General features: G+C 43.3%; 1 protein-coding gene across 1 annotated transcript in view; it reads right to left on the bottom strand.

Annotated features, from left to right (window-relative positions):
- Nucleotides 1-14,937, bottom strand: part of ADAT1 (adenosine deaminase tRNA specific 1) — a 23,156-nt gene extending 8,219 nt beyond the window's left edge. The window contains exons 1-8 of the mRNA XM_054711334.1: nucleotides 14,830-14,937; nucleotides 11,631-11,820; nucleotides 11,266-11,334; nucleotides 10,274-10,328; nucleotides 9,657-9,787; nucleotides 4,624-5,242; nucleotides 3,853-3,998; nucleotides 3,228-3,327 (exon numbers count right to left, since the gene is read on the bottom strand). Of these exons, the coding sequence (XP_054567309.1) occupies nucleotides 3,228-3,327; nucleotides 3,853-3,998; nucleotides 4,624-5,242; nucleotides 9,657-9,787; nucleotides 10,274-10,328; nucleotides 11,266-11,334; nucleotides 11,631-11,799 (1,289 nt within the window). The 5' untranslated portion in view covers nucleotides 11,800-11,820; nucleotides 14,830-14,937. The remainder of the gene's footprint in view (nucleotides 1-3,227; nucleotides 3,328-3,852; nucleotides 3,999-4,623; nucleotides 5,243-9,656; nucleotides 9,788-10,273; nucleotides 10,329-11,265; nucleotides 11,335-11,630; nucleotides 11,821-14,829) is intronic.

The following is a 14,937-nucleotide window of genomic DNA, read 5'->3' as shown; positions in this document are numbered from 1 at the left end:
TTTTACAGAGATGAACACAGAGGCCCAGAGGGCAGGCGGGCTTGTTCAAAGTCACCTGGATAACCAGAGACAGAGCAAAGGCGGGAACAGGAGACACTCCCAATCACACAGAAATCAGTGACATGTTGGGAGAAGCTGGAGAACACTCCGATGGGAATTTAGAGAAAAGATGATCATTTTGAGCCAGAAGGCAGTGGTGGTTGAGCTGAATGCTTAAAGTAAAAGAGGGTGTGGATTCACAGTAAAGAAGAGCATTTTAGGCTTAAGCAAAGGAGCAGACCTAAACCACAGTCAGGTGGGTGGGGCCAGTAAGAGTTGCTGCTAGCGCCTCACCAAGACTCAGCAGGAAACATGTGGTTCCTGTCCCTCACAACCTGCTCTGTTCACACATCCTTGGTCCCCTGAGAGGTGCTGACAATGGTGGCCTGAAGCCAGGAAGGCTCTTGGGGAAAAACTCCAAAAATCTCTACCCACAAACAGTTTTGTAAACATTGCTCAATTCAACATCCTAGGCCCGTGGTCGGCAAACTGCGGTTTGCGAGCCACATGCGGCTCTTTGGCCCCTTGAGTGTGGCTCTTCCACAAAATACCACGGCCTGGGCGAGTCTATTTTGACGAAGTGGTGTTGGCCCCTTGAGTGTGGCTCTTCCACAAAATACCACGGCCTGGGCGAGTCTATTTTGACGAAGTGGTGTTAGAAGAAGTTTAAGTTTAAAAAACTTGGCTCTCAAAAGAAATTTCAATCGTCATACTGTTGATATTTGGCTCTGTTGGCTAATGAGTTTGCCGACCACTGTACCTAGGCCACCAGGGACAGGCCATGTCTGCCATCTAGGCCATTTAAAAACTAGTTATTGGCTGTGAAGAATGAACTTTTTTTTTTTTAAAGTCTAATAAGATGTAATTAGTTGTTGTTTGTGTTGAATCAGGCAAATAAACATGTAAAAAAAAATCCACCTGTGAAATTCAATTTCACAGCTCAACCCAGATTGTGGTGGAGAGGCCACTCCCCCACAATCCCTCCCACCCTGAGGCTATTGCAGAGCACCTGTGGCTCAGTAGGAGGAAAAAGGGTAGATGAGACCAGCTGAGCATTGAGCACAAGAAGAACCGGCAAGATAGATATATGAACCTCCAAACACACTAGAATAACTATCTCATGTCCATCAGCTCATAAGCTCTACACTTCAGCAAAAGCCAATCTGAACACACAAAATCTTATTTCCATGGTGCCCTTTTGCCAATACAATCACTATGGAGCTTTATTATAAGTGATTCTTGGGTTCCAACCTTGACCTACTAAACCAGAATCCCTAGTGGAAAAGCCCAATTAAATATTCTTTTCAAAATCTCCCAGGGGGAAAGAACAGCGTTTCCAAAAAATGGTGCTGGGACAACTGAATGCCAAAGAATGAAGTTGGTCCCCTACCTCACACCGTATAGAAAAAGTAACTCAAAGAGGATCAGTCAAAAGCATAAGAGCTAAACTATAAAACTATCAGAAGAAAACATAGAGTAAATCTTTGTGACCTTGGATTAGGCAATGGTTTCTTAGACATGACACCAAATGCACAAACAACCAAAGAAAAAAATAGGTATCAAAATTTTAAGTGTTTTAAACACTGTCAAAAGATGGGAAGATAGCCCACAGAATTGGAGAAAATATTTATGAAAGTGTATCTAATAAAGGACTAGTGACTAGAATATATAAAGAAATCTTACTACTCAAAAATAAAAGATAAATAAAGCAATTTTTAAAAATGGGCTAAGGATCTGAATAGATGTTTCTTCAAAGAAGATATACAAATGGCTAATAAGTATGTGAAAAGATACTTAAGATCATTAGTTATCAGGGAAATGCAAATCAAAACCACAGTGAGATAGCACTTTACACACACTAGAATGGCTTTAATATAAAAGACAGACAATAACAAGTATTATAAATGATGTAGGATAACTGAAACTCATACACTGCTGGTGGAAGTTTTAGAATGGTGTAGCTGCCTGGCTGGTGTGGCTCAGTGGTTGAGTATCAACCTATGAACCAGGAGGTCACGGTTTGAATCCTGGTCAGGGCACATGCCCACACTGCAGACTCGATCCCCAGTGTGGGGTGTGTAGGAGGCAGCTGATCGATGATTCTCTCTCATCATAGATGTTTCTATCTCTATATCCCTCTCTCTTCCTCTCTGAAATCAATAAAAAATATGTACATATTTAAAAAATGGTGTAGCTGTGCCCAGCTGGTGTGGCTTACTAGTAGTGGTTGAGCATCGACCCAGGAACAAGAGATGGGGGGTATCGATTCCTGATCAGGGCACACACCCAGGTTCTGGGCTCAATCCCCAGAAGCGGGTGTGCAGGAGGCAGCCAATCAATGATGTTTTTCTCTCATCGATGTTTCTATCTCTCTATCCTCTCCCTTCCTCTCTCTCTAATAAAAAAGAAAAAGAAATTCAACTAAAATGGTATAGCTGTTATGGAAAATAGTTTGGCATTACCTTAAAAGTTAAATGTAAGGTTATCTTTTTTTTAAAAAAAAGATATTTTATTGATTTCTTAGAGAGAGGAAGGGAGAGGGATAGTTAGAAACATCGATGAGAGAGAAACATCAATCAGCTGCCTCCTACACACCTCACACTGGGGATGTGCCCGCAACCAAGGTACATACCCTTGACCGGAATCAAACCTGGGACCCTTCAGTCTGCAGGGTGACGCTCTATCCACTGAGCCAAACCAGTTAGGGCATGTAAGGTTATCTTAATACCCAGGAATTCCACTCCTAGGTACACACAAGAGAACTGAAAACATATGTCCACCAAAACTATTGTTATAAATGTTCATAGCAGTATTTATTCATAACAGCCAAAAAGTGAAGCAAATGTCCATCAATGGATGAGCAGATAAACAAAAGGTGATGTAATCATACAACAGAATATTATTTAGCCAAAAAACAGAATGAAGAACTGATCAATGCTACAACATAGATGAACCTTGAAAAAATGCTAAGTGAATTAAGTTAGACATAAAAGGCCACATGCTGTATGATACTATTTATATGACACATCTAGAATAGATAAATCTGTGGAGACAGAATGGAAATTAGGGGTTGCCAGAAGTGGGGAGAGGGAAGTGTGGGGAGTGACCGTTAACAGACATAGGGTTTTCTTTTGGGGATGATGAGATGTTGTGGAATTCCCATCTCCTTCTGTCCCAATGTGCTGTACCTGGCCTGAAGGCTTCCGATTCCCTTCTTCGTTGTTCCCTGCGGAAAGCCACTGGCAGTGACATCCAATGGCTGCTCAGGAACTGCACTCCAGCTGATGGCTGTGAAATGATAAGATTCTAGAGTTAAAACTGTTCAGTTTTCTATAAACCCCAGAAGTGTTTTAATAAAAATATTTCCCTGCCTCTGCAGACCCATGAGAGCTAGATATAACGTCAGACATAATGACGGTCACTCTGACCCTTGGCTTCCAGAGTACAAGTGGTTCATAATTAATCCTCCTCCTTCTCATCATCATCATAACAACTATCACTGAGCATTTATTATATGCTAAACACACAGTAAATGAATGAAACAGAATTTCTCACTTAATCCTCATAACAACCCTGATAAATAAATTATATTCTTATCTGAAGGTGAAGAAATGAGGCTGAAAGAGGATAAGTAGGTTGCCCAGGGTCACATAGAGCATGAACCTGACACAGTGTGGGTGTCTCCAAAGTCCACACTATTGACCATTTGCATGGTAAACAGCCTCTCCAGGCCGAGAGGATGCAGCCCATCCCAAGCCACTCCATGGTCTGGGGACAAGTTGCTCCAGGGCAAGTGGAACCTGGATCCCTTACCTGCTCCACAAGGAACAAGTCGCCCTGGACTGTCAGCCCTTTTTGCCTGCACTGCACAGCGGCTCTGCTCAAACAGTAAATCCGACTGCTGTATTTTTATTTCTTGAACTCCAAAGCCTTTGGGTAAAGAGGAGACATTCTGACACCTAAGCGGGACGGAAAATGCATTCAGTTTAGGCACGCTTCTTGAGAAAGAGAGTATCTAGGCCTGTGGACCTCATCACCACCCCTGTGTCTCGGTGGGAGGCAAAGCGCATTTGACACAGGCCTTCCCCTGGCCATGGCGTCATCCTGCCCTGTTACTACAGCATTCACTGGCTTTAGCTGCCTTCTTTAGGGAGACCACACTTGAGTGGTCATCCTTTGTCATTTACCTTTTTAAAAATTAACACTAATGTTTGAAGGTTTTTAAAACATTTAACAGCAATATGTGTACACTGTAGAAAAATTAGAAAATACAATAATCACAAAGAAGAAAAAACTACCAATAATACCACATCTCAGTGGTAATAAATATTGATACCTTTGTGTCTATCTTCCTACAATCTTTTTCTATATGCACACATACTTTAAGACTAAAATGAACTTTCTTTATCTTCTAAATTGTTCTTTAAACATTATGTGCATCTTACCATATTAAATTTCCTCAATAGAAGTCTTAACAGAAATCACTTGATCTATTGCTGGCCATTTTAGTGATTTCCTTTTCTTTTTAAAAAATGATGACACGCGACGCTAAATGTTTGGAGCCCTCCCTCCCCGCCCTCTCACCTCCTAACCAGTGCCCTCTGCATGGCTTCCTGGCTGTACGGGCACTTCCCGATGACCACGGCTGACAGGTAGACAGGCTCTTCTAGGAAGTGCATCAACAGTGACCCCTGGCATCCGAGGACATTCCACCGTGCCAACTTGTCGCTGCAGGACATGGAGCAAGTCCTGTCTCCCCGGCCTGGCTTCACTCGGAGCAGCCCTACCCGGTGATACGCAACACCAGGCTTCCCCGCGTCTCCAACTTCGCCGGGCACACACTTGGCTCCTGTCCTATAAACATCCACCACTTTGGGACCACTGGGGGCCGTCCCAGTAACAGTGGCCAGTTCCTCTGAGGTGACGTCAGAGCTGCTGCCACTCGGTGGGATTGGGCCACTTCCCCGATTGCCAAAGCTCTGATGGGGAGCCACACCGTTGGTGACTTTTCTGTCAGGAGTTCCGGGCTCAAGCCTCATTTTTTTGGTCACGGGACTGTCCGGGTCTTCACAGTTCCTTTTATCTTCAGTAGCTTCCGGGTTGCCACTGGCTTCCACTGATGGGTTATGGGCCCAATCTCTACTGACAGGGTAGCAAGGCTGATCTTCAAACTCGAGCATTGGAATGATGGAGGCATCCCCACCTTCAGGAGAAGAAACCCCTGAAACCAGTGGTTCTCAAAGTGCCACCAGCCACAGCAGCATATCTTAGGAACTTGTTAGAAATGCAAATTCTTGGGACCCACAGTAGACCTGCTGCAACAGAAACTCTGGAGGTGTATCCAGCAGTCTGTACATTAATGAACTCTCCAGATGATTTGGATGCAAACTCAAGTTTGAGAACCACTACTTTAAACAAAGCTTAATACTATTCTCCCAGCTGACCTGAGATGAATTAAGAACAGTTGCCCAAATTTGCCTAATACGAATCCTTTTGTTGAAGACCCCGAACCTCTGCTAGACTCAGTGAGTTATAATCTCTGGAGGGGAGGGGTCTGGAAAACTGACTATTTTAACAAAGATCCCAGGGAACTCTTATCACAGGAAGTTTTGGAAACACTAGTTTTAATATATATTTTTATTGATTTCAGAGAGGAAGGGAGAGAGAGACAGAAACATCAGTGGTGAGAGAGAATCATTGATTGGCTGCCTCCTGCACGCCCCCTACTGGGGATCGAGCCCGCAACCCAGGCATGTGCCCTTGACCAGAATCAAACCTGGGAGACCCTTCAGTCTGTAGGCCAACGCTCTATCCACTGAGCCAAACCAGCTAGGGCAACACTAGTTTCAGGCCAGGGTTTCTCAACCTCCGCATTATTGACATTTTGGGTCAGATAATTCTATGCTGTGGGGACTGTCCTGTACATTACAGGATGTTTAGCAACCTCCCTGGTCTCCACTTATTAGAGTTCCCTAGTCTGACTATCAAAAATGTCTCCGATGTTGCTAACTGTCTCCTGGGGAACAAAATAGTCCTACGCTGAGAACCTCTTGTTTAGAATGAGCAGTTTCCCAAGTGCGTTTTGTGGAATGTTATCCCTCAAGATGTCCTGGAAAACAAAGTGGGTGGCTGATTTCATGGTTAAATAAGTTTGGCAAATAATGCTTACAATTTCCCCATCTTGGAGATGTATGTGCATATCCTCAGAGTAAAAACTCTGCAGTAAATTACATAGCTGGTGTTTCCCTATACTGGTTTAGGGATTTCTGACCTACTCTGTGCTTACAGGGAATAGAAAAGAAACAAAAACAGGTTAGTAAAGAGCACTCCGAGAGATGCAAATCAAAATTATAACGTGGTACCATCTCACACCTGTCAGAATGGCTATCATCAACAAATGACAAGTGCTGGTGAGGATGCGGAGAAAAAGGAACCCTCGTGCACTGCTAGTGGGAATGCAGACTGGTGCAGCCACTGTGGAGAACAATATGGAGTTTCCTCAAAAAACTAAAAATGGAACTCCCATTTGACTCAGTAATTCCACTTCTAGGAATATATCCCAAGAAACTAGAAACACCAATCAGAAAGATTATATGTACCCCTATGTTCATAGCAGCACAATTTACCATAGCTAAGATTTGGAAACAGCCTAAGCGCCCATCAGCAGGTGAGTGGATTAAAAAACTGTGGTACATCTACACAATGGAATACTACGCTGTGGTAAAAAAGAAGGAATTCTCACCATTTGCAACAGCATGGATGGACCTGGAGAGCACTATGCTAAGCGAAATAAGCCAGTCGGAAAAAGATAAATATCATATGATCTCACTCATTTATGGAATATAATAAAAAACATAAACTGCCGAAACCGGTTTGGCTCAGTGGATAGAGCGTCGGCCTGCGGACTCAAGGGTCTCAGGTTCGATTCCGGTCAGGGGCATGTATCTTGGTTGCGGGCACATCCCCAGTAGGGGGTGTGCAAGAGGCAGCTGATCGATGTTTCTCTCTCATCGATGTTTCTAACTCTCTATCCCTCTCTCTTCCTCTCTGTAAAAAATCAATAAAATATATTTTAAAAAAACCACAAAAAACAAAAACATAAACTGATGAACAAAAACAGATCCAGAGACAGAGAAGCATTGATCAGACCGTCAAACCTCAGAGGGAAGGTAGGCGAGGGTGAGGATAAGGTAGAGAGATCAACCAAAGGACTTGTATGCATGCATATGAGCCTAACCAATAAATACAGACACGGGGTGGGGGGGCATGAATGGGGGAGTGGGGGGGGGCAATGGGGGGATAAGGACACATATGTAATACCTTAATCAATAAAGGGGGAAAAAAAGAGCACAGCTTTCGAGAAGGGAGCTATTTCTTCAAACACTAACCTAATGTGGTGCTTTTCTAAAGCATTTGAGTAATACATCTGTAGCTTTAAAACTGAAGAGTGGGAAAGGCAAGAAATGCATTAGTGGGCGTGTTGCCAGAGAGGCTGGCTGGCAGATTTCCAGAGACCTCATAAGGTGACAGTGACTTTGGAGAATTTATCAGGGCTCACTTCCCACTCTGCAGGCTCAGAGATTTGATCTTGACAGATGCCTGAACTCGAGAGGCTGACTCATGCTAATAAAACTCACAAATAAGAGTCTGAAGTAACTAACCCATGCACCAAATTATCAATTAATAATGAGGAATAAATGCCAAGAGAGCCAAATAGTCACATTCTTTGGGTAGTGTTCTTTCTTTCTGCAGACAAACCATGGATGGACATCACATTAAGAAATTTTTTTAGAGCTCTCCCTCCAGGGAACACGCAGGCAGCTTCCCCTACTCCCTTATCTACAGCCCATTAACTCCTGAGCCCATTTCTTCTACTGTTCACTTCTATTTCTGTGAGTTACTAAATACATTTTCTCTTATATTTTTGGGTAAAAATTATTTTTTTTAAATGAGCCAGGGAGTTAGATTAGTGGCTCTAGATTTTTATTTCACAGACTAGTAAAATTTCCAAAAGATTTTAAGATTAACAGAAGGTGATCAACTTTTTATTCCATCAAGTAAGGTCTTTAAGAATCCTAATTACTATTATTTTAAAAAGATTAAAACATAGCCTTTAATTGAAAAAAATTAGCTTTTTAAAAAACTCACTACATAGTCCTGATTTTCCTCATAGATCAGTACACTCACAGAGCAGTACCAACCTGCGGACATTGATTTATGTCATTTGATTAGGTGGTCGGACTAGTTTGATCCTGAGATGCATCTGATTCTCTACTAGAATCAGCCAGACCCTGGCTACTCAAAGTGTGGTCCACAGGCCAACACCAATGGCATCAACCATGAGTTGATTAGAAATGTAGAACCTCAGGCTCCACCCCAGAATTTAAATCTGAATTTTAGCACGATTCCTGGGTGATTCGTATGCATATTACAGTTTGAGAAGCACTGAGTTAGGAAACACCCTTTGGTCCTAGGACCAGAGCACCCACTGTTAAGAACAGCATGGATGAGCCCTATCATTTTTCTGGCCTTTGACTCTTGAACAACTCTTTTTCAATACTCATTCTTTCTTAAACTATATATATATATATATATATATATATATATATACACATATATATATATATATATATATATATATTAATATATTTTATTGATTTTTTACAGAAAGGAAGGGAGAGGGATAGAGAGCTAGAAACATCGATGAGAAAGAAACATCGACCAGCTGCTTCCTGCACACCCCCTACCAGGGATTTGCCCGCAACCAAGGTACATGCCCTTGACCAGAATCGAACCTGGGACCCTTCAGTCCGCAGACCGACGCTCTATCCACTGAGCCAAACCGGTTTTGGCTAAACTATATTTTTTATTTGAGTTATGATCAAGTCTTCACAGCTATTCTGTCTCTTAAGAGTGATTACCTATCTTTGCTCTAATTACATGTGTTGCTCTTAAAGTTTAATACACAGAGAATAATCTTACATCCTTATTTCAAAGATTTTACGGTGAGGACAGCCATCCCTGAGTTGTTGCCTACCAAGGGCAGAAATTATTCTTAATTTTCAAGACAAAAACCAAGAGAAATGACTCTCTGTAGGCCAGGTCTGATCTTCCTGCCTAATGCAATCACAGCACCTGAACATCCTCCTGTAACTCACCAAAATTTACCTTAACCATGATTGTCAACATTCCCTAAAAGACTATGAGAGTAAGCAAGGGGCTAGTCTTATTCATTGTATGTACCCAGTGTGTCATACTGTCCCTGACAAATAGAAAATATTTGTTTAATGCATGAGTGAATGAATGAGTGAGTGAATGAAGTAAGTTTATACTTCTAAGCCTTATTCTTGGTTTCAGACCTGGTGGGGTTTCAGCTTTAGGATCCCCAGTTCTGATTAGACACTGAGAAGTGAGTCCCCCCTGCCCGGATATCCCTGCCCTGCCTTTTCTTGGCAGAGAAATGGTTAGGCACACTGGCCTGTTCACAAAAAGGCACTGCTGTTGGTTGTAGCTACACTTCAGCCCGAAGTGCTTTTTTTGAGAAACATATCTACGGATAAGACAAACATAAGGAAGTAAACAATGCAACATTAATCCAAAGGCTTGACTATACTTACAGGGCGTATGGCTGGAGAAAAATAAAAATGAAAGGTCTGGTCTGAGTTTCCACAGTCCTCTCTGAGTTCCTGGGATAAAAATGCTATCCTCCTTCCGTGTGGCCGCCAAGTGAAGTTGATGGAGGAGGTACCTAATGGGTGCAGGATGGTATCAGAAAGAATACCAATCTCTGTGGTAAAGGGGAAGACTGGCTGGGTAATTATTAAGAAAGAAAGATCTACTAATGACCAATGGAACTGATAGTTATTTGGAATTATGAGAAATCTAGACCAGTGATTATTCTCAAAGTGTGGTCCTTGAACTGGTTGCATAAGCATCATCTGGAATTTGTTAGAAATGCAACTTTAAGAAAAAAGAAAGAAAAGAAATGAAAGAAATGCAACTTTGACCTGCTGATTCAGAATCTCTGGGGGTGGGCCCAGCAATCTGGATTTTAACAAACCCCTTAGGTGATTCTGATGTACACTCAAGCATGAGACCCACTGTATAGGCCAATGTGAGTCAAAGTTTAGTTCACAGGCTAAATAACATAATCCGTTTTGCTGGGAGCTTATTAGAAATGCAAATTCTGGGGCCAACCCAGGCTAAATCAGACTTTCTGGAGATGTGACTTTACCTTTGGAAACTCCTTCTGGCTATGACCTCAGCATGGCTATCATTGAGGATATCTCCTGTGGCAAAGACAGGACACTAGTGAAGACACAGGAACCTGGAGACGCCCTGGTTCCTGGCAGCAGAACATAGCAGTTTCCCCCAGCACCCAGGACGGCCATGTAGCTCCTGGAGGGCTTTGCCAGAAAGCATCACAATCATGAACAGCAATGCATTTACTGCAGGCTTCCTCAACTCAGCACTATTGACATTTTGGACCAGGAAATTTTTTGTTGTGGGGGTCTGTCCTATGCATTGTAGGATGTAAAGCAGCATTCCTGGCAGGCCAGCAGCACACTCCCCTCTCCCAGGTGTGACAACCAAAAATGTCTCCAGACATTGCCAAATGCCCCCTGGGGGCGAAATCTCCCCTAGCTGAGAACTACTGATTTATAGGGAAATCTTTATCTGGAGGACAGGGGTCCAGATCTTGTGTGCCCTGGTGTCATACTTGGGCTCATGCTGACATATTTCCATGGGATTCAATCCATAGTGGTCCTTGAACAACTTCCTCATATACAGGAGGCAAAGCTAGGAGAATGGGCAAAGGAAACTTGAGGAGGCCTCTGCTAACTGGAAGCAGAAGATGAAGATGCCAGATCTCCAAGGAATTTCCATATTCTTTTTGGTGCCGAAGTCTAAGTCAAGATTGCTTTCTGGGTTTTCAGAGATAGTGAAAATTAGCTAAGCCCAGGGAACTTCTGTTTGAGCATGAAAATACTGGCCAACTTTCAATCCACTCAGAAAGTTCGTTCCTGGCAGCCTTTGCTTCCACTGGTTATTCCCATTCTTTGAATGAGTTCTGTCCTTCCAACTGGAGCCAGTGACAGACAGCGTGAACTGAAATGTCAGCCATCTCAGTAATATGACCCCTTGGCCCTGGAGAGGAAAGTGCAACATGGACACCATTTCCAAAGCTCCCTACACAGGCAACGTTTAGACCCAATGTGGGCTTACCGCTCTTCCTCATTTTGGACTGGCCTATGCATTTTGTTCCTGTTCCCATTGAGACAACTTCCTTTGTCACTGAGGGGAGAAAAAACGAGTTATTAGTGAGCTTTTAGAATCAGAATAGTACCCAGGCCTCGGGCTTAATAAGTCTGCACATTCCTCAGCATTCCCATAGGCTGACCCATCTAGGACTGCGGTTCCAGCACGGCCATTTCCCACCGCTTGAAGTACTGCGCCACCTGGCGGAGAGCAGGGGAACATGCCCAATATCGCAATTTATACTCGGCGACGACTGTCCCTGTGTAGAGCCGTGTTATCATTCTACCATCTCTGACAAAAAGAGGGAGAGTTTCAAGGAGAAAAGGTCTCACCTTGCACCTGTTTGTCAGGGCAGTCACAGGCTTGGCCAGCTAGAGGCTGTATCTTCACCACGGCTGCTAGTAACGTCCATTCCCGGTTGGGCTCAGGCTTCCCCTGCTTGGGCAGCCTGCTCCCATAGTGCTCGTAACACAGGCGCGCAATCTCATCCGGGGTCCACATGGTTGAGCTGGTGCTGAGATCCTGATCAAAAATCACAACCATCATAAGAATAGAAAGGACCACCAATGCACAATGCTACACCCTCGCACCAGTGTATTTCAACAGGTTTTCAGGTGTAGCTCAAACTGAGGTTTCTTTATCTGAAACTCTATGGGTCATTTTCTCCTACTTCCCTGCCCATTTTCATCTTTAAGGAAAGATCAAAGAAATCCCAAATCCTACCAACCCCAGAAGACAACTATTTCTTCAAGCTGTTTTTTAAAAATATATATTTTTTTATTGATTTCAGAGGAAGGGAGAGGGGGAGAGATAGAAACATCAATGATGAGAGAGAATCATTGATTGGCTGCCTCCTGCATGCCCCCCACTGGGGATGGAGCCTGCAACCTAGACATGTGCCCTTGACCCGAATCAAACCGGGGACCCTTTGGTTCCCAGGCCAGCGCTCTAGCCACTGAGCCAAACCAGTCAGGGCCAAGCTGTTTTTTATCCTCACTTTCAGGTATTTTATTTTTCTCTCTCCTCTACCCGCTTCCCCCAAATTGGTTCTCTTTTTGAAAAAAATATTTTTATTGATTTCAGAGAGAAAGGGAGAGAGAGAGATAGAAACATCAATGATAAGAGAGAATAATTGATTGGCTGCCTCCTGCACACCCCTCCCTGGGGATTGAGCCCCTGACCAGAATTAAACCTGGGACCCTTCAGCCTGCAGGCTGACACTCTATCCACTAAGCCAAACTGGCTAGGGCACAAATTGGTTTTGGACTTCCCTCCAGTAAATCTCCACTGATGCCCCTCTCAGGAAAGCAACCCTTTAATTTCTCCTATAATATTTTATGAATCAGAGTGAAGTGACAGAGCCCGGTAGCTTCTCACTAGCCAAGTGTTCTCATAGGAATTGTGAAGAGTGTGGGTTCTAGTCACCATTCCTGGGTTCTAATTACGGCTTTGCCTATATTAACTTTGTGGAACTGGGTAGATTGCTTAACCTGTGTCTGTTTCTTCATCTATTAAAATAATAATTATAGTCAAATTTAATCCATGGGGTTATTGTGAGGATTAAGTGTCTATAAAAAGTAACTGCTATAATATTGAGCATAATTAGTGTCAACTGTAATTAGTATTACTAAAAAGAACCTTTGATTTGGAGGAAAACCAAATTTGGAGGAACCTTTGGATGTGAAGGAAAAAGGGGCCACATCCTAAACCTGACAAGTTCAGGGAAGGCCCATATGGCAAGCCTTACAAACTCAGAGACCAAAAGTAACTACATAGATGACTTGAATATAAAACTTCCTAACAAAAAGCAAGTTATGGTGGGTAGTCCTGTCCTAGGCCTGTAGATTCCTTGACAAAGGTCAATCTTTACCTTAAGTGAACCTGTCTATTGTCTTTCTGCATCGAAGAAAACAAACTTTTGAAATATCAGAGTATTCTTCTTTTCCAGACCCCTGAGAGCACAACTACCATCAAAGCAAGAGACCATAGAAGCCCTCATTGTCATCTTGTTCCCCACATACCATCTCTATCTATAATCTATAATAATAAAAGGGCAATATGCTAATTAGACCAGACGTCTTCCAGACATCATTCCGGACATCCTTCCTCACGAAGCCAGGGCCGGAGGGAAGCCAGTCCAGGTCTCTGGTGCCTGCGGGTGGCTGGAAGAGGGAAGCAGCCCAGGTCCTTGGTGTTGGAGAAGCCAGTGCTGGCAGCGGGGGAAGGAAGGCCTACTCTTGCATGAATTTTTGTGCATCCGGCCTCTAGTCTATAATCATAAAAGTGTAATATGCTAATTAGACCAGACATCCTTCTGGATCACCTTCTGGACGAAGCCCGGGCTGCGAGGGAAGGCCAGGTCCCGGGTGCCTGCTGGTGGCCGGAGGAAAGCCGGGGTCCCGCATGCCAGAGGGAAACCGGTGCTGGCAGCCGGGTGAAGGAAGGCCTACTCTTTTTTTAAAAATATATTTTATTGTTTTTTTTTTACAGAGAGGAAGAGAGAGGGATAGAGAGCTAGAAACATCAATGAGAGAGAAACATTGATCAGCTGCCTCTTGCACACCTCCTACTGGGGATGTGCCGCAACCAAGGTACATGCCCTTGACTGGAATCGAACCTGGGACCCTTCAGTCCGCAGGCCGACGCTCTATCCACTGAGCCAAACCGGTTAGAGCTGGAAGGCATACTCTTGCATGAATTTCCTGCATCGGGCCTCTAGTGTGCTATAAATGTTGATGATTGACTATCCTGTATCTACCAATGTAAAACATCTGTGTTTCTCTCTTTGGCCTTTTTATCCAATCCCCGAGATGTCCCTGCTTTGCTTTCTCCAGCCCCCTTAATCTACATGGATTTCATGTAACCCTCCTACGTCTCCTTTTATTCTAATACGTCAAATAAGTTGCAAAACTGCTATTCTCTAAAGCATTTTCTCAACCCATCAAGATTTTGCTTCCTGGGATTTGTCAGTTTGGTTCAAATACACTCATAAAAATTATAGGTTTGGACCTTTCTTACCTCCACAAAGCTTATATCAAAACACTAAGGACAACCAATCACAGCCAATTAGGCTTTAAGCTATAGCCAATCAAATAATTTCCTTTCTTGCTTATGCACTTTGTCTTTCCCTAGCTGTCTGCAGAGTGCTCCAAACCACTTCCGGTTTGGTGCTGGAGGATTAGTATTGCTTTTTGCTCAAATAAACTTTTAAAATTCTTTCACATGCCTATCTATTTAGCAGTTCGGATGTGCAGGCCTATTACTGCAATAACTGGTCATAGAAAATCAGACCAGAGTGATTTAAAAACAAGAGTCTGGCAGAAACTGATATAACTGTGACTTTCAAGTCAGAGAAACCAACATAAGTCTTGCATCTATTGGAGCAAAAGAAAAGTATGGGAGACTCTAAAATCCTCCATTTGGATTTCCCCCTCATTTCTAGGGGGAAGGGATGCGGCTATCACAGGGCAATATATTTTATGAAGGCAGATACTCAGAGAAACAGCCTGAAATTAAACCAGAGATACACACCACAAGCTGCTAACAGCAAGGAAGGCAGAACTTGCTGTAAGAAACGTTGACGCCTAAGATGAAGCAGCCCAGAACTGGATATCGCCTCATTAACATATGTGAGTCCGG

The sequence above is a fragment of the Eptesicus fuscus genome, chromosome 21, assembly GCF_027574615.1.
Source record: "Eptesicus fuscus isolate TK198812 chromosome 21, DD_ASM_mEF_20220401, whole genome shotgun sequence".
NCBI classification, from domain to species: Eukaryota; Metazoa; Chordata; class Mammalia; order Chiroptera; family Vespertilionidae; genus Eptesicus; species Eptesicus fuscus.
Note: the sequence above shows the minus strand (reverse complement) of the source record. Positions and strands in the feature narration are given on the sequence as shown.